The following is a 20,070-nucleotide window of genomic DNA, read 5'->3' on the forward strand; positions in this document are numbered from 1 at the left end:
ACACAAACACACAGAGAGACAAACGAGCAAACACGCAGATTCAAGGAAACACAATGCATCCATCAGCTAGCAGACATAATGATGCATGCAAAACATTTATAAAGCATTCCCATTAAGTTAGTTAGTTAGTTGGAGTGATGTTGACGATCATTTTGAAACATATCATAAATAGCAGAGGAAGATCCGTTTTTTCCTCAGTCTGCACGTTCCACTAAATATTATATTCTCCAACCAAAACCATTTGTAGTAGTTAGCAGCAAATTAGCATGAACTAACTACATTATTGCCGTGAATAAACATTTGCCAGTGCATAAACAAATAAAAAATAAAATAAAAAATAAAAAAAAACTGTCAACCCGCTCATGCAGATAAAGAAATAAATAAATATAAATAACTGAATATAAATAACTGAATATAAACAAATAAATGAATGAATAAGATGATTAACAAATAAATAAATGCAACATACGTATGGTATGCTGCGTATGGTATGCGGTGGTATACCCAAATGAAGGAACGTTAGATGATTCCCTGGCTTACATAAAATGAAAATAATTGCTTTTTAATTTGACAACTGACTGATACAAATGTACAAATATGGTAACATACAAACATATAAATAACACAACAACACAACGGCAACAATAACATCAACGAGGACAACAACAACAAAAGCACTAACAACAACAACAAAAACTACAACACCAAGCCAGGCTTGCCTCCAACAAATGCAATTGTGCAGTAATTGAGCAAATATAATATTGTGATTCATGGCAATGTTTATTTATATGGTGATGCACATCCCATATAAGTGCCATGTGCTGGGCACATATATAAGGATTTATTACATTTCCATGACACTATTATTCCCTAATTTTGCACAATACTTTCACTTCCCAGGTTTAAATTAAACATATATTATTATAGAAAAAATTTATTTGGCAGAATTAAATTTTTCAAATATATAACCTTAAATATCCAATGTGTTTAATTGGCAATATTACATACTTTACCCAAGTTTACTCATAAAACCAGAGCCAGGTAGTGATAATACAAGTGAAGCATCACAAAAACCAATGCACAGTTATATACATATACACACACACACACAGACAAACACACACACCTACAAACACACTAAACAGGCCCGGGCACAATTGCATTCATGCACACATTTGAAAAATTTAATAGCATAGTAATGAAATATTTATTAAACAATTATTTATTTATTTACCTAATAAATATTGTTTGCCTCAAGAGGAAAGCAAAAACAATGACAGAAAATTAAAAGAAAAACAAATTGCCTAGAAAAGAAATAAGCAAGGAATAACAACAACTGACACATGAATATTTTGTGGGTAAAAAATAAATTGACACCCATTAATCAAAATATAAAATGAAATACACACACGCGCGCGCACACATACACACGCGCGCACACACACAAATCATGTTGATGATAATGGAAATATATTATGATAAAAAGAAAAGAAAATTTGGTTGTAGAGTGCATTATCTGCTGACAATGGGAAGCAGTAGGACAGGATAAGTGAATTTGTGAAAATTATTTATTTACACAAAATAATAACAACAACAACAACAACAACAACCATAATTACAACAATTTCTACAGCAGTTGAATAGCAGCAGCAATAATAAAAAATAATAATAAAGAAACCAATAAAATTGCATTAAGTAACAAACCCAGACTCCAGACATGTTATAATATAACAATGGGATATAATAAAATAAGACAATTTCAATGATCGAATTATTATTATATATAGAATTCAATTTCTATTTTTTAGTTTTCATATATTTTCTTATTTTACATCAAATAAAATTAATAGAATGAGAATTTATTTTACGACTAATTAACACATCTAAATACATTCTTCTTGTGTTTTTTAATACTAGACACCACGTAGCAGTTACTTAATAATATTAGCCTTTATTTATTTATTGATAATTCATTTCTCACTTTCTCTCTCCCTTTCTCCCCGTTTTCTAAAAAAGATAAAGTTCTCTTTAAAATAAACAAACAGAAATGAATAAGATGAATTAGTGTTAATAAGAAAATTAAATAAATAAATATATCCTAGATTCTTGACTAGATCCAACTCACCAACACATTTTTTTCTAAATTATAAAAGAAATTGCAAATCGATAATTTAATGAATCATTATAAAATGTAAAATAAAAATCATATTATTTTATATTTTATTGTAATAACTTTGCCTACTATCTATCTCACAATCCTATTACAAAAAATTATATCATATTAATCATTAATGATTAATCCAATGCTATTACAAAAAATTGAAATTTTGATCTTTTATCTATTTTAAAAATTAATAAATTTAAAAAATAATTAATGAATTAATTAATATTAAATCAAGCCAAAGTATAAATTATGAAAGAGTTTTTAAAAAATTTTATTTTAATTCAACATTTGTTTTAAGTAGTAAGATACTTTCATTGATTTTTTATCTTTATTTATAAAAGTTGATTAATAGAGAAAAAATTTTTTTCATCGCAGTGCCAAAAAAAATCAAATGATGGAAATCAGGTAATGATGGGCAGAAGAATGAAGATTGAACATTTTGAAATATTGTCATAAAATAGCTTACAAAAAAAATATATGTAATTAATATTAACCTTTTTGAGAATTTCTCAAAACTGAAAGAAAATTGAACTAGGAGATGGTGATGAGGAAGAAACGCCGGAAAACCTTCGCTCGCAACTAGCGAATCTCGCAATGGAATGCAGTAAAAATAAACAATTTTGAAACCAGAACCTTATTCAGTGATGTTACAAAATTTCTTTGTCTAAAGATGTCGGTTCAGTGATGTTACGTTATCTTATCTCTTTTAGAGATTACCGATCCTGGCGGTCTGACGAGAAGTACATATATATATATATATATATATATATATATATATATATATATATATATATATATATATATATATATATATAGAATTTCATATTAGTATTGCTATACTGCATTTTCTTCATTATAAAATTTAGTGAAAGCAAGAATAGCAATAACGTCGCCCTTCCAGTATAATTGAGGTAATGAGATCCAAGATAATCGATTCAAGTGATTTACAAGACATAAAATATAGAATATAATAACACAGACACTTCCATGTCAACACTGAATAAATAATAAAATAATTAGAATGACGTATAAGTCTAATCTAAGTATATGAATGTATACAAATAATATTAACAACATTTGTAGAACTTCACATACACGTTTAACGCAAGGCTTATGTACAAGTACACGTTTTAGAGGTGATTCTTTAAAATTTTTATGTTTAGTATAGTATTCAGAACTGCCTTAGCTTGAACGATAAATAATAAAATAAATATGACTTGTAAATTGGATTCAGCAATTGCAATATTTAAAAAATTTGTTGATAGCTCGTGTGACATCTTGGTGCGATCATGGAATTCGATGGATTTTGAAATCGTTGATCAACAATTTTTGAACATTTTCTTTATTAAAACCAGTGTTTTTTGCAAGTATTTTATGCTAAATGGTACCGATGAATTATTTATTCTGCTAAGGTCTTTTTATACAGAGACCATGTCCCACTTAGCTACTTATAGTTGAATCTGATCCTAATCACTGTGAACTTATTGAAAACAGGAATTTAATTTTTGATGATTTTTTTTTATAAATTTGTTATACAGGTCTGTTAATAACACTTAAATAGCTTAGCAATTGCTACTTACCTATATGGAATAGTAACTTCTAAAAATGTTCTTTTACCTTTTCGTACAATGGCAGACACGCAAAGGACATACAATTTATGTTGGGTCGGTCTATTTGACTTTTTTGGATATTTGGCTCATTACATATTACTGAACAATTAATTAAATAGCCAATTAACCAATCAATCAACCAATCAAATCAACCAAACACACAACCAATAAATTCGAATGTTCAACCAACCACACAACCGACCAAATATTTATTAAACAATCAATCATTAAAGCAACCAACCAACCAACAAGCTAATAATTAGTAAATGTAGTAAATGTTGTTACATGAATATGTAGCAATATCTTGAACTCTTTAAAAAGGAAAATGGTGATAATAATTCATATAAGACAGCGCCGATGACTATTATTAGCAAACGTTTCGAGTAAAAAAAACATATAAACAACACAAACTTAATATAAGGTGTTTTAATTTTTAATGACTAAAAAAATATCATTTTTAATGTAGAAAAGTTTATATAAAATTGTAAATTACAAAAATGTTTTAAGAGGCATTTCAAAAATAAAAATTTTATACTATTTTGTTAAACGCACAAGTTTCTTTATTTAATATTGATAGATAGCAAGCGTTAAAAAATTTGGTTGAAAATGTCTGCAGTTCGGCCTGGTAGACGGAAAGCAAAATTAATTGACTTGGATGATTCAGATGATAATGATAAGAAAGAAAATAAAGCCGATGTCATAAAGAAATTAAATGCGAAGAAAGAACTGAAAAGAGATGAATATGTGTTTGATAAAGAAGACTACCTTCTTAAAAGATCTGTTAAGAAGGTTTTGATTGGAAAACATGCATACACGTTGAATAAACTGTCCGATGACGAGGATGAAAAAGAGGAAGAAAAAGAGTTTGTCGGCCATAAAAAATTGAAGCATCTTCAAAAATCGAAGCCTCTTCAAAAATCATCATCTTTATTATTGCAAGAAAAAAAAGAGGAAGAAAAAGAGTTAATCGGCCATAAAAAATTGAAGCATCTTCAAAAATCAAAGCCTCTTCAAAGATCGAAGCCTCTTCAAAGATCATCATCCTTATTATTGCAAGAAAAAAAAGAGGAAGAAAAAGAGTTTGTCGGCCATAAAAAATTGAAGCATCTTCAAAAATCGAAGCCTCTTCAAAGATCAAAGTCTCTTCAAAGATCATCATCCTTATTATTGCAAGAAAAATATGAGGAACACAACACCGAACAATTTAAAAGGTTGTTTTTTGATTATAAAAGGCAAAAGAAAAAACCACGCCGTCGTATCAAAAAAAAGAAAAAGAAACAAGCAAACTTGGAAGATGAGCTTAATACTGACAGAATTTTACAGCAAAAAATTTTGCAAGAAAATTTAGTGCGGGATTCTGACAGCGCATCTGAGCCTACGCCAGTTCCTATAGATCTATTAGCAATGAAACATTCGAGACCATTGAAAGACATCAGAAAAGAAATAAAAAAACTTACAGACGAACCCGAAGAAGTAGTAAAAGAAGAAATTCCAAAACCCGTTAAGAAAGAAAAAGTAAAAAAACCACCAAAAGAAAAAAAAACTGAAAAGAAACCATTCCTAAAATTTTTTCAACCTAAGCCTAAAACAGACAAAGAGCTGCCGGCACCGGATCTCGACGAAGATAATAACATAAGGATTACACAAGCTTTCTTCGAGTTAATAAACAAGCTGTACGATAGCGATGTACATGTGGGGAGTTTCGAAACAATGTCAATACATTCAGAAAGTTTACGCAACATAGGCAAAAGAGCAGGTAGATCAAAATGGAGTTTGACAGGAAAGAGAAATATGAAACTGATGGAAGAAGTTGTTCTGCATGCTGACGATCTCATCCATCCTATAGGAGAGTCAACTGATTTGTTTTTACCGAAATTGAAAAAGGAGTCATCTGATTTGTTTTCACCAAAATTGAAAAAGGAGTCATCTGATTTGTTTTCACCAAAATCGAAATTGAAAAAGGGATCATCTGAATTATTTTCACCAAAATCAAGCCTGAAAAAGGAACCTTCTGATTTATTTTTTCTTCCCCTCAAATTACTTAAAAAGGAATCTTCTGATTTATTTATTCCCGCAAAAAAACATAAAAAATCAAAAAGACATTCACGTCGCTCAAAGTCTTCAGTGACTCAGGCCACGTTGAAGCCTGGTTCATCTACATCAATAGTTAGGACAAAAAAATCAAAAGAAGAAATAAAAACTGAAAAGATGTTTCCTTTCATCGAGAGGAAGTTAGGTTCAGTTAAGTCCGCCAAGTTTATGAAATATTTGATCCATAGAATACCTAAACCTCACCCGTCGGGATTTTCTTTCTCTGGTTTTTGTGTGCACTGCAATGTAAGGATTTTTCTCAACTCGTTTCAATTTTGCACAAAAACGAATAGATATAAAAACTTATCAAAAAAACTTATGTAAAAACTTTTGCATCCCAAAAAAATTGTAAAATGTAAACTGTGCGTTATTTTTAATCTCATTGTTGATATTTTCATTTTTTCGTAGAATTTACACCCTCCTTTAAAATTGCCATGTCTTGAAATGAGAAGATCGCTGCCCAGTTTTCGAAAAAGATCCAAAAAGTATGTCTACACAACAGTGTCTATTCTCTTACTAACAATCGTCATTAATTTTTTACAATTGAAATAAAATAATTTTATAAGCGCTTTAGTTTATAAAAAAAGTTTGGTAAAAATTTACATTTGGTTTGAAGAATTTATTTATTTCAATATACAACATAACATTTACAGAGCCTGCTGCAAGAGGAAGTGTTTCGGTTACTTGAAAATTCCTCATCCCTCTGGAATGACCTTCGCAGATTTCCAATTTAAATATTAATTTGTTAAAAAATTAGTAGATTTATTTCTATTTAATTCAGTCGTTTATTTTAATTTCAATGTTTATAACCACTCATTATGAGTAGATGCGTGTTTCTTAGTTATTTTTTTATGTAGATTCAGTTAAATTATCATAATTAGTTGTTAAAGTAGTTGAAAATCTCACGTTATAAAGTTCGATGCTGTTTGCGTATTACAAGCATCTTATCTCAATGATTCAAATACTTTAATTTTATTTATAACATAGTTTATATTGTTTAGCTTTTAGAAAATTACAAATTTCGAATTTGATAATTAACTGATAAAATAATTATGAATATTTTATAATGTTATAATATTTTTTTTTAATTTTTTTCCATATTGGCCATTTTATCATCAATAAAATTTAAAATATTTAATGAGTAGTGAAAGAGCTATCAACAAATTATTCTTATTATTTCTTAACCAGAGGAAATCACCAAATTTATCCAATCTTAAGGAGAAAATTCAAAATTTCTCCATTTTATTCCATAAATTCGATTTTGATTATAAATTACGTGAGGCTTTGAAGTGAATCTTTTGTAGAATTAAAAATCACAGCACATTATAAAAGTTTATTTCAACATAACCCAACACATAGTAAAAAGTTGTTTAGATCGAAAATTAAAAACATCTCAACCAGTGATAAACAAAGTAATTTCTCAATTTATAACATACCTTGTTTGTTACAAAGTTATTTAAAAAGCACTATCAACCTGTTTGGTTGGCTTATTTTCAGTGGGCTCACGATAGTGTAATGGTTAAGATACCTGGTACTAATTTTGCAGTGGCTGGTTTCAAAACGCAGAAAGATAACATAATCATTGTTTGTGTGTATGTTTGTGTGTGTGTGTGTGTGTATGTGTGTATGTGTGTGCGTGTGTGTGTAATACGTTGATTCACGCATGTTTACAAACGGTGCGTGTTTGTTGTCGCTACTTCTAAAAAACAGAGTAATAAAAAATATTTTTTAATAAAAAAACATTTTCTTTGTTAAAAATCATCTCAAGATAATAACACTGTAGAAAAGTAATGACGCTCTAATTGAAAAAGATTTAGAAACAAAAATATAAACAATAACTCTGCTTTCCACCTGAAAAATAAACTAAATTATTTCTATGTGCAAAATCAACGTTAAAAACATTGTTGAGATGCATTCTTCAAAAATAATGAAAGATAATGAAATGTCTAGGAGAATGTGCGGGTTAGTATTTTGAACATGTTGCAGTAATTAATGAACGATATATGTATCTGCACTTCCAAATTCAAAACACATTAAAAAAAACTTTATAAATTTACTTTTAGGTTTTAATGCGTCTTATAGAAAATTGGTTAGTTTTTTTAACTTAACTAATGAATATATTTAAAATACTCAAAGTTGACAATTTTTTATTTATTTCATACAATAAAATTCATGAAATCATGAATCAAACTGAAATAACAAACTTGCAATAACACTTTCAATTTATCAGGCAACTTGTCGTAACTTAAACTTTGGAGTTAGAAGAAACCTAAGCCTTAATCCAAGGTTTATAATATTACGACGTAAAATCAAAAAAGTTTTGTTATTTATTACTAAATTATTTGAAGTTGCAGGAAGGTCTACGATTATTCAGGCAAAACTGCGTGCCGTAGAAGAGCCGGGTTAGTGAGGGGAAACAATTTGTTGGATAAGCTGAAAGATTTATATGATGCTGCTTACAGTGATGAATCAAGCGAAGACGGCTCAGATGTTTCGTGCGCCAGTTTGCTCAGCCTGGAAACAAAGTTTGATAAAACTATCATGCAGATTTTATCTTCTATGCATTCCTGTTTCCATTTCCATTGGAAGAATGGACCAAAATTTCATGGTTACAAACCAAATTTGTGTTGTTCAGTCAACTACTTAACTTCCAGAAAAACTTTAGCGGCTAAAACTGACAGAGATGAAAACCAGGAAGAGAATAGCTTTAGTTTCAACGATAGATTTTATCCAGAGTTTGAAAATAATTTTGAAAATTATAAAAATTTTGCCAACCACTGTCACAAAATTACCAAACGTGATCAAAATTTTAATGTGACTCAAAATAATAAATTTTTTATTGAGGATTCGAAACCCTACCTTGATAACCATTGCAGCTATTACGATATAGTGAAGCCAAATTATTCTGAAAAAAAAAAATATTTTCAAAAATACGGCTTGAAAAATCCCGCTCAGTGGATGAACACGAAGCAGCAGGGCCAGAAATGTCTACGTTTCAATCAATCATCCAAGCAACGACACCTAGGAACTCAGCAATCAAAACCAATTTTAAAAAAACAGTTCCCAGTGCACGGACGCTGTCAGGCAGAACTCAGTGGTGAAGAGTGTTCAGGAAATGGAACTAGTGAGTATGGGAATAACTTAAATAACATCAAAAGTCATTTGAAACAGCTGTTATTAAGTGAAATTTACAAAATGAGACGGACTGATGACAATAATGATTCAAATTTAGAAAAGTTAAAAAAAATTGTTTCTAATAAAAGCGTTCAATTTGATATTTCCCAAACAAATACGGATAACTTACAATCGAAAATGTACGGAAATGTTAGAATGCCAGCGGATTTGAAAAATGATCCATCTTCAAATCAACCAGAAAACAGGATGTGTGATGTAAGAATGAACAAATCATTGGAACCTCAGTTCCGTAATGAGAACATGATTTCAAGAAGTAATTGTTCGTGCAGTCAATCGAACGCTAGCATGCCTTCAACTTTTAATTCAGATAATGAAGATACCACACAACAAAAACGAGAACTATCAAAATCTAGTGACATATATAAAAACTCGTCAAACAGTCAAAAAGATTGTGAACAAAAAGAAAACTTAAGGTCTCAAGGATCGACGCCTAGATTTGTCGTTAAAAATCAGAGCTACAACAAATGTAAAAATTATGCTACGGATTACCCAGAAGCATGTAACGAGCAACAAAACCCGCAAAATGATCAAAGATTCAGATATCGTGATAATCCTGATTTCACCGAATCGTTGAAAATTAGAAAACTTCTACCTGGCCTTAACGACAAAAGTTACATCGAAAGTTTGAAGGCATGCAGCATTAAATTCCAAAAATTAAATAAGAACCAAGTCCAAAAGATACCCGCAAATAATGAGGCAAACGATTATAAACCCCACGAAACAAATTTGTCATCCAAAAATGAAAAAAATTACAAAAATGAATACGAAAAATCATTTTATCAAAAAACAAGAATTAAAAAATTAAACAAATGTGCTACAAAAACAATTCGGAAAGACTGTATAAGTCGTCCTGATGTGATCATAAATGAAGAGCAAGCGTCGCCCATCGCATCGCAACCAAAAAGCATGTTTACCAAAACAAAGAATGACGCCGATTGTAGTAACTCCCTCATTGAAGCTGAAATTTTGTCCTCGTCAAAAATAATTGATAAGAAAAGAAATGATACTAATGAAATTAATTTAGTACGAGACTGTACTCAACGTCATGAAGGGAATGAACCAATTTTTAAGGATACAAAAAAGTTGAGACAATCCCAAAACCAGAAGAGACACGGAATTAAGCAAGATCAAGATGGGACAAAATATTTAGGTTGTGCATTTGTAAAAGAGCATTTGGAAATAACCGATGTAAATGAAAAAAAACATTATCCAACGCTTTCATCTTTCAATTATTGCCAAAAAATGGCAATTCGGAATGATGGAAAAAAGGATGATATTTCTACTGAAAAACTTGAAAAACATAAAAAATTATGTAGATCTAAAACTGTGAATTTTTACAAAAGCTCTAATGTCAACAGCAAAAATAGAAATCAAACGGAAAACGTGGTTAAACACCCCGATCGTGAAAGACATTCATATTTGAATGAAGAACAAGCAAATGGTATGAAACTAAAAAATATAATTTTAAATAGAAACAGAAATGACTTATACTTTAAAAATAATATGCAAGACAACAGGTCAAATTCTGAAATTAAAAAGCAATTATCAGAAACTTCTGAGAACGATAGCGCATCAACTGGTAACAGTCAATATTCAGAACTCAATGAGAGTTATGACGAGGGGTCATCGGTTTTTAGCGATCAAAATGAAGAAGGTTCTGACAAGATAGCCCCAACACCGTCGAATAAAATTGAAACTGACATGAATGTTGATATTTTGACTTCTAATGAGTCCCTGCTAATTGAACAAGAACCATTTTTAGCAAACAAAAAAAATGTTGAACCTGGAAGTTATCATACAGATCTAAGTACATCAAACGATGAAACGTATAAGTCGGGTAGCATTGAAAATGTTAAAAACAACGGCTTCAAGAAAGGTGGCCCTCTAAAAAATCTTAATGAAACTGTTGTTGATAAAAAATTTGGGCAGAACGGTGATCTGAATGAAAAAGAAAACAAATTGGATGGGAAAAAAATGCCCGGACAAATTTATGAGCCAGCCAAAGATGACAAAATGATTCAAGTGTATTCAGCCAAAAATGAAACAAAAAAGAGTAAAAATGTTAAGCAAAAAAAAAGTTCTGGTGAAGTCGAATTGCTGGAAAATTCAATGCTGGTTTCAAACGTTAGTCAGATCAAAAGTCATCAAGAAGATAGAAAAAAATTATCAAGTGCTGAAATGACAAAATCTGCAACAAATAATAGTGGCGAAATGACTCAAGGACCTTTAGACAAAAAAGAAAATGAAGTTGATAGGTATGTTAAGCGCAAAAATAGTTCAGACGAAGTTATGACAATATCGCAAAAAATTACACAAAAATATTCTCAAACATCAAATAGAACAAGAAGCATCATAAGTGATGACGGTCAAAGTCTTGAAATCTATGGCTATCCCACAAAGAAATTTGTCGACAGTGAGAAACCTGAAAGCAAAAAGTTACTTGCTGATAAAAATAATTTGCCAAAAAATCCTAACAAAATCGGCAGCGTTAAAAACAATAATCAAATCGATAATACAAATAAAATGAAAAACAATCCAAAAGCTGAAAATAGTTCATTGCAAAGTGCTACATCAGACAATGGAGACAAGTTGAGTCAACTGTCATCAAATAAAACAGAAAATAGAATGAATAAAAAAATCTTGGCTGGTAAAAAAATAAATAACAAAGGAAACATAAATGCAAATAAAACAAAATGTTTAAAAAATGATAGTCGGAATAAAACAAAAAACCAAACCGGGTCAGAAAATTACATGGACCGGGAAGAATCGTTATCAGATAGAAACAAAAAAACTTGGGCACCTAAAAACGAGAATAATTTAGGTAACGATGTTGAATGTAGGAGAAGTTCAGCTGGCAGCGAGTCAATTGTTTGCAGGAACAAATTGCACAAAATATGCAATTTGATTAAAACAAAAAGTTACGATGAAAAAACTTTGACAAGTTGTCTTAAAAAGATTAGCGTTGATTATGAAGAAGATTCAAATGGAAGAAACAAAAAGAGAGACAGTTGTGATAAATTTTCTGTCAGAAGTAAGGCAAGTTCAAAAAAATATAAGAAGGATAAAGTTCATGAAGTTAATGACCCAATTCAGTGTCCATTATCAATTTGCCAAAGAGAGCACAAAGCTCCTGATAATAGCCTTATTGAGAAAAAAAATCAATTTGAAAAATACGATTATTCAATTAGATGCACAAAAATCAATTTTCCGAGTTCAAATAGAAATGATTCCGATCAAACGAGTTTAGCAAGTTTCTCCGAAAGTACAAACTCTAAAACTTGTAGTTACAGAAGTAGAAAAAAATTGGCTACCGAGAAAGCAGAAAAATATAAATCGAGGGATAGGTGTGAAGGTACCGATGGCAATTCGGGTGCCAAAAGGAACAACGACGACGGAATTTGCGTAATTCAGTTGAGTCGTTATGACCCTCCCAACTGTATCAAAAACTCGCCAGCCATCGGTGGTAACAACGGAGGTTGTCCTTGTTATTGCTGTACAAATAAAACATTGAATGACAGTCATAAAAATAATAAAGAATGTTCATCAGGCGTTAAAAATGACAATTTGATTCGCCAATTCGATAAGAGAAGCATGCCAAGCTGCAGTAATAATTTGCATGGTAAAAATTTAGTGATAAATGAGAAAAAAAGAGAAAACAAAGCTGCAGATTCAGTTGCAAGATGTGATGAAGCTCATTCAATTGATTCATGTATTGGTCAGTGTCATATAAAATCGAAACGCACGTGCCAGAGTAGCAACTCGAAAGAGTATTCACATAAAAATAACTTGAATCAATGTCAAACTGTTGCAGTTATTAACGAAAAAAGAACACAAAGTGATGCAAAATCAAATGTTAAAAAATGTAAATTTAACGACATAACTATAGACGGGAACACTGAAAATCCCAAAAACTTTAGAAATTCAAAAAAAAATAATTTGCACGAAACAAAAATTTGTAAAGATGAAGAAGACAACGACAACGATGGTGAGTGTGATGCCAAAAAAGTTAAGAGAAGTAGCAATGATGTCAACAAGTTTAAAAACTACAAAGACAATAAGGATTGTGACGATGACGACGATGATGATACTAAAGATGATAACGATGATGTTAGAGAAGATAAGAAGCCTGATGATGGCTGTGACGATTCAGATGAAAATGATGATGACGACTCGTATCGCAAAAATGAGCGTGACAACGACTGTGAAGTTTGCGACAAAAATGTTCAAAAAACATCGAATGAAAGGTTGAAAATTGATAATATCTGCAAAAATAATGAAAAAAGCGAAAAGGTTAAAAGCGAGCAATTGAAGGACAGTGGGTTAAAAATTAGAACAGATGTCAAAAAGAGAGACGATGATCAACGCAACCAAAAAGATGAAGACAACGTAAATGAAGCATCTGCTAAAAAGATGTGTTGCAATAAAACTAAAACTAAGAAATACAGTGCACACGCTTCAACAACTAAAACATTGAATAATATTTGCAGTGAACACGAAAAAATATGCTTCCAAATGACAAAATCTTTAAATAAGGAAAGACAAAGAGAGTCAAATTGCCAGAAGCAGTTAGAAAAAACCGATAGCTGTCAACAACATGATAGAAAAAAGAGTTGTTCTAGTGAGAGTGATAATGAGAGTGTTTCTAGAAATAGTAAAAACACGTCAAAAATTACCCGCAAATTAAAATTATGCAAAAAATGTGATTGCATTATATGTGCAATTGAAAAATGTCTCGATGAATGGCACTCGAAAGTTAAGATGATTGATAATATTATTGATTCTAGAGTAAAAAGTTCATGCCTAATCTCATGCGAAAATAATGATGAAAACAGCAAAGAGATGCGCGACGAAACTACGCGTCGTGACAATGAAAAAATGACTTTGACTGATTCCCATATGGAGGAATGGCGTAATTGTAAAAAAATAGTATCCAGTCGAAACTCACTTTTAGCAAAACAGTCTCAATCAGTTTGTTCGGACTGTTTTTTCAGAGATACCCTCTGCAAAAAAACATCAGCTGAAAAGAGTAATTTTTCCTGTTTAAATATAGAACATCTAGAAAATCTTGAAAATTCACTGAAGAGCCTCGTTTGTAAGCAGGTACTTTCAACGCAATGTTTGTCTTCATGTGACATCGCATTGATCAAGTCTGTAGCCAAGAAACTGCATTCATCTCTTTTTGACCATCATAAACTGCGTCAAAAAATGCCAAACAAAAATTGCACAAGCACACTTGGTAAACAAAGGCCCGATGAGAATGTACAAAAGGAAAACAGTCAGTTACCACAATATTGCCAGGAAAATTTTAAAGATTTGAAAGAAAAAAATCGTGACCTCATAAATTTAACAAAATCTCAAAGACACTGTTTCAAAAGTTTGATAAACTCTGACGATAAAAAATCTCAAATTCGAAAACGTTATTTTGATCGGACCTCGAAAAAAGAATGTAAATATAGCTGTAGAAATAAAACGTTTGATACTGATTGTTCAATAAAAGACTGCTGCCCAAAGCTAAGTAATTCGCGTCAAAAATCTAAAAATGATCGGTGTTCAACTTCAAAAAGTATTTTCAAAGCAATAAATGTGGAAGATTATTCAGGGCATAACTTATTACCTAAGTTTAGAGAAAAACCATTTTGTCTTAAAAAGCAATATTCACATGACCAGAAAAGTATAAATAATAAAAACAGTTTTGAGCGTTGTAATAATCATTCCGAAAATAAATTTCATCTTTTGAAAAATCTTGAAAAAATTACCAATAGTGATTCAACGATAAGCCATGATCACGAAAATTATTCACATTCAGACTCTAGTTGTGACATGAAAAAAGGATTTATTAGTCGCAAACGATCATCAGCAAATAGTGGAGTTTTTATGGATAACAATGAATTCACAGTTTTTAATTTTTTGAAAAAATTCAAAAACCGTAAAAAGTTGAAATGCTACATAAACACATCTGATTTCAAATTAAAAGAAACTCCTGTTAAACCAGCGACGTCAACGTTCAAGTGTGAAAATTATGTCTCTGAATGTAATTGTCCTCCATATGATGCTGCACCTCAAACAGATCAATTGACGAATTCTAGGTGCAAGTCAATGGTAAATTGCAGATCAGAACAACTGAAATCCTTATGTCAATCACCAGAAGAACAAAATAAATTTCGCCTACAATGCTCAAAAGATGTGTTCGTTGAATGTCCCAGACTTTATACAAACAACACTGATACTTGTAGTTTTAACAATCTATCTTTCAATTCAATGTGTCCCGGATGTCATAACGAGTGTTGTCCATTTTTGAGTAATATGAGAGAGTTTCAACCTCAGATTTATTTCACTCCACGTATCATTTACGACAATTTCTGCGCAAACAACCAGAATATTCAAAATAAATATTGGCCAAATCATTTAGCGGAAGAAAATGTAGTTGGGCTCGATGGAGGAGATGAAAATGTACAAAGTACATCACATAATGAGGATTCAGCTAGAAGTCATCCGGTTGTTCACGGTAGAAACTGCGAGTGTTGCATCTGCGATGACGACAAAACCATGACCGTCTGTCCAAGAGCAACACATCAACACACCTTCTAACTACAATCAACTGAAACTGATGAACTGTTTTTTAATTTATTTTGTCCAATCACAAATAATATTTGACAGCTGATATTTAACAGATAGACAAATTCATAAATTTGAAACAGAAATTAATTTTTCAATCTACGTCATCAAGAGCAAATAAAAATTGTAATATGTTTCTCTTCACCTCTCGAAACGAATACAAACATCCCACTAAAAAGGAATTGTAAAAATTGAATATAATTTGTCGTATTATATTAAAAAATTTATCTCAGTCTAACAAACATCGTGATAGTTAAGTGTTGTGTTTTTTAAAAATACCAAAAATGTAAAATATTTAGATCTGTAGACATATTTTCAACATCCGCATTATATAAAATAAAGGTTATAATCGATTATTTCAATTTTTAATACATGATATGAAGCAAACGACACTTTTTTGATGAATTTTACAAGGTAGATACTGGAATTTTATTTGGTGATTTCCTTTTCAATATAATTCAGTTGGGAAATGGAAAAGGTGAGTTTGAAAACTAAACGTGACTCCGAAGACAATCAGCAGAAGAAAAGATCCAGCCAAAAAAATGAGCAAGTAGATGACTCAGAAAAAGATCCCATTGTTATACTGAGGCGTTTAAGACAGAAGATAGACGCAATCCGCGTTCTCGATCCTTACTATCAAACTAAACTAACTCAAAATGAACTCGATCGTTTCATGCAAAGTCGTGATGCCTTGCAGAAGGAGATCACGGAGAGGGAGAAATACAGAAACACCGGAGACAAGTCGCAGCACGACAAATTGATGACTCGTGAAAAACAGAGAAGAAAAAAAGAATGTTCGAGGAAGTTTGCTAAAAACAATGGCGATGATGATGATTACGAACATCCATCCGGTATGTCGTTTGCTCAGTTTAGGACGCTGCTAACCAACTGCTCCACAAATCCCATGGAAGCCATAACACAATGAACAGCCCGAAGATAATGACAACTGATTTTTAACATTTTATTACGAATGAAATGATTTTTTGACAAAATTTGTGAAATTATCTCTTTGTCTGATTTGTTTTTGATCATTGTGTTGTGACGTAAAATGAAATAAAAAGAAAAACAGAAAAGTTTTATGAAAATAAACAAAAAAAATGGTTAAAAATTATAGGAAAAAACTAAATAAAATGAGAACATTTAATAGAAATAAATAATTAAATAAAATCAACAAAAATGGCGAAAAAAACTTCGACGTTGCCGAAAAGAACTTCGAGGTTGTCGAAAAGAACTTCGAGGTTGTCGAAAAGAACTTCGACGATGCCCAAGTATGATAAAGTATCCTTGAATACGATTAGTGCCGAAGATCTAACGCACAATACTAACAACAGTCAAAAAAAAGATGCGAAAGGTGGCGGAAAAGATGCTAAAGGGGGTGGAAAAGATGCTAAAGGCGCTAAAGGAGGTGAAAAAGATGCTGCAAAAGGAGGAAAAGCTGCTCCTTCAAAGGGCGCTGGTAAAGATGCGAAAGATGCAAAAGACGCAAAAGGAGGTAAATCTGCCCCGGCAAAAAGTGGAGGTAAAGATGCAAAAGATGCGAAAGGTGGAAAAGGTGCCGCTCCTGGTAAGGAATCAAAAACCAGCGGAGGGAAAAATGCGAAAGAAGGGACACAAGATTCTCCCGGCAAAGAATCGAAAGCAGGAGGTTCTCCTGAAAAAAGACCTAGAGAGGACAGAGATAAAAAATCACCTAGCGATAAAGAAAGAAAAAAAGAGAAAAAAGGAGGCGAAAAAAAAGTTAAAGGTGATTATTGTTATAAGCCTGAAGATTCGGATGTGGAAGGAGAATACGACGACAACGCTCCAACCTTGTCCGCTTATCAAAAAATTGTCGAAAGAGCATTCAACAAAAAGCCTTTAGCGGTACTAAAAAGACTTCGGTGCTCTTGTGATTTGGGATTTGAACCAATGTTGATGCCACAAATTCCAAATGAAAACAAAGATGACGATGAGGAGGATCCAAGTGCTGAATTTGAAAAAAGAATTGGCGGCGGCGGCGGTGGCGGTGGCGGTGGCGGTGGCGGCGGCGGTGGCGGCGGTGAGAAAAGGAGGCGAGAGAAATAAGCAAACGTAGCAGCATCATGAATGATCCGGCATTCAAAGTAGTCCATTTTTTTACAAATAAAAGTTTTGAAGCTAAAAGGATTAAAATTATTTTTATTAAATTTAAAAAGACAAACGCTGCGTATAGTTTGAATTTAGTGCCTACATTGTAACAGTCTCTCAAGAACATGAATAATGAACACATTAATTCTAACAATATAAATCAATTCAAATTGAATATGACATTAAAAATATTTTTTCAAATTTATTTTTAAAAGTGAAGTTTTTTAAAATGATTATTTTGTGGCTATAAAGTTATGTTGTATATAAATATTAACTCAACTCATAAATAAATAAGCAGTTTGATTTTAATTTTGTGATTGCAATAATGAAATAAACGCCCAAAGACATATCTCCCATAAATTTGTTTTAATTTGATTTCATAAAAAAACTAAACATCAACCACCTTTCTGGTTAGCTTACAACAGATCTAATATCTAATTTAATCGTTTCTCCTTAATTTTTAGATGCGGTAAAAAATTTCATCTGTAAAAAAAGTTTTGGACTCATTTTTGCGAGACGATTTCTCTTAATGAAAATTTATTTAAGAAACACTTTTAAACAAACCAAACGTCACAAGATTCAATATATAAATAACAAAAACATTCAATGGGTTGATAGAAAAATTATTAACAATGTTAAATTATCAGTAAACCTCATTCGCAATAGAAAACAATTGCACATTTCGTTAGGAAAATTGAAGTAATTGGAAACATTTTTGATGGCCGATAAACAAAAAAAGGCAAAAAGTGGACCACCAGACGCGAAAGCCAAAAAAGAGCAACCACCAGCAGCAGAAAAGAAGGAAAGAAAACCTCCAGAAGAAGAAAAAAAAGTAAAACCAGGAAAAGAAAGCAAAAAAAAAGATAAGGAAAGTGGTGGTGAAGATAAAGAAAAAACTACCAAAAAAGGCCACCCATCCGGTCTGTCATTCTGGCAGTTTAGAACATTTTTTTCATGTTTTCCTAGCGATGTGCCAAATAATTCGACAGAAGATCCAAACAACGACTTAGATGATTTGAGTGAATCGTCTGACTCAGATGGCCCGGGTGAGGCAGGGGATTGTGAATATTTTGGAAGAGATCGAAAACATCACCATAGAAACATGCATCCTGATTCAGATAGCATGGATGACTGCAAGAACAGACACAAAAAACATCGCCGAAATCATGTTGCAGCTAATAATTGCACAATATGCAACACATACGACGAAAGAGGTCCGATACATGGCAAGTTTTTGGCGTTAGGTTGTGGTAACCCGGCCAACCATGGACATCGTAAACACAAAAGAATAAAACCAAATTATTATGAGGACGGTTATGGACATAGTAGTTCTTCAAGCTCAGAATACTCAGATAATAATGACATGAGTGATAGCGACTCTTACGGTGAAAATTTAAGCTACGGCCTCGGTTGCCGTCCCAAAGCAAGCAAAAATCCACATTGCAAAGTTTGTATTCCTAAACATAACTATAAACAGTGCAACGTTCCTTCTGGCAGAGGTTCCAGATATAGTTCTCCATCTAGCTCTAGAGAACATTCTGGACATGGTTCAAGACGCAAATTGGGACATGGTTCAGGTTATCATTCTGGAAACAGCGACGGTTATACACCTTATAAACACAAGACTAGAAAAAAATGTGACGTCAAGTGCTGTCCAAAAGTCAAAATACAAGCAAAGCCCGGTGGCAGTTGTTTAGATAAATTTTCATCTGGCTGTAGGCAATACGTGAAATTTGTAAAAAACCGTTGCGATATTGGAGCTGAAAAAAAACCAAAAGATGACTGTTGTACAAAAAAACAGCATATTTCTCGAACGCTAAAAAAATATGAACTTCGCCACGGATGTAAGAAAAAAAATCGTTTCAAGAAACATTCCCACAAACACAGAAGGAATGGCTATGATTATGACGCCGATGATTACCACGTAGGCGATAGATACATGCCGCATTATTACGAAGACAACATATACAACTACCCCGGTTATCATCATTTAGGAGCACAAAGTGGGGGTTTTCATAAAAGAGGAGGTTCATACATGGGCCAATACGATAGCCCTCAAGGTCCTATGTACGGTCGCAATCCTCACATGGGTCGACTAGATGAAAATTATTATGATTTTCCCTACGATGGCTACAGACACCACCACAAGTTCGACTCTCCTAATATCTACTATTAACTTATCCTGTTAATTAGTCTCCAGTTTCTTAATGTTAAAAGAATAGTAATATCAATAATTTTTGTCCATAGAATCAGAAATTGCATTTTATAGAACTGACGTAATGCTGTAAA

At 31.9% G+C, this 20,070-nt stretch overlaps 5 protein-coding genes across 5 annotated transcripts; all 5 read left to right on the forward strand.

Moving 5' to 3' along the window:
* Positions 1 to 4,380: 4,380 nt before the first annotated feature.
* On the forward strand, positions 4,381 to 6,606 carry HELRODRAFT_170883 (hypothetical protein; the record flags this gene model as incomplete). The annotated part of the gene is made up of 3 exons (XM_009016705.1): positions 4,381 to 6,111; positions 6,274 to 6,350; positions 6,519 to 6,606. 3 exons carry the CDS (start codon positions 4,381 to 4,383, stop codon positions 6,604 to 6,606), a joined length of 1,896 nt encoding a protein of 631 aa, XP_009014953.1.
* Positions 6,607 to 7,807: 1,201 nt separating this feature from the next.
* HELRODRAFT_170884 (hypothetical protein) lies at positions 7,808 to 15,648 on the forward strand (the record flags this gene model as incomplete). Its single annotated transcript, XM_009016706.1, has 3 exons — positions 7,808 to 7,827; positions 8,214 to 10,248; positions 12,016 to 15,648. 3 exons carry the CDS (start codon positions 7,808 to 7,810, stop codon positions 15,646 to 15,648), a joined length of 5,688 nt encoding a protein of 1,895 aa, XP_009014954.1.
* Positions 15,649 to 16,144: 496 nt separating this feature from the next.
* HELRODRAFT_170885 (hypothetical protein) lies at positions 16,145 to 16,600 on the forward strand (the record flags this gene model as incomplete). The annotated part of the gene is made up of 1 exon (XM_009016707.1): positions 16,145 to 16,600. One exon carries the CDS (start codon positions 16,145 to 16,147, stop codon positions 16,598 to 16,600), a length of 456 nt encoding a protein of 151 aa, XP_009014955.1.
* Positions 16,601 to 16,851: 251 nt separating this feature from the next.
* HELRODRAFT_170886 (hypothetical protein) lies at positions 16,852 to 17,739 on the forward strand (the record flags this gene model as incomplete). Its single annotated transcript, XM_009016708.1, has 1 exon — positions 16,852 to 17,739. One exon carries the CDS (start codon positions 16,852 to 16,854, stop codon positions 17,737 to 17,739), a length of 888 nt encoding a protein of 295 aa, XP_009014956.1.
* Positions 17,740 to 18,499: 760 nt separating this feature from the next.
* HELRODRAFT_170887 (hypothetical protein) lies at positions 18,500 to 19,957 on the forward strand (the record flags this gene model as incomplete). Its single annotated transcript, XM_009016709.1, has 1 exon — positions 18,500 to 19,957. The coding sequence occupies one exon, from the start codon at positions 18,500 to 18,502 to the stop codon at positions 19,955 to 19,957; it is 1,458 nt and encodes a 485-aa protein (XP_009014957.1).
* Between the last annotated feature and the right edge of the window lie 113 nt (positions 19,958 to 20,070).

The sequence above is a fragment of the Helobdella robusta genome, assembly GCF_000326865.2.
Source record: "Helobdella robusta unplaced genomic scaffold HELROscaffold_19, whole genome shotgun sequence".
Lineage (NCBI taxonomy): Eukaryota > Metazoa > Annelida > Clitellata > Rhynchobdellida > Glossiphoniidae > Helobdella > Helobdella robusta.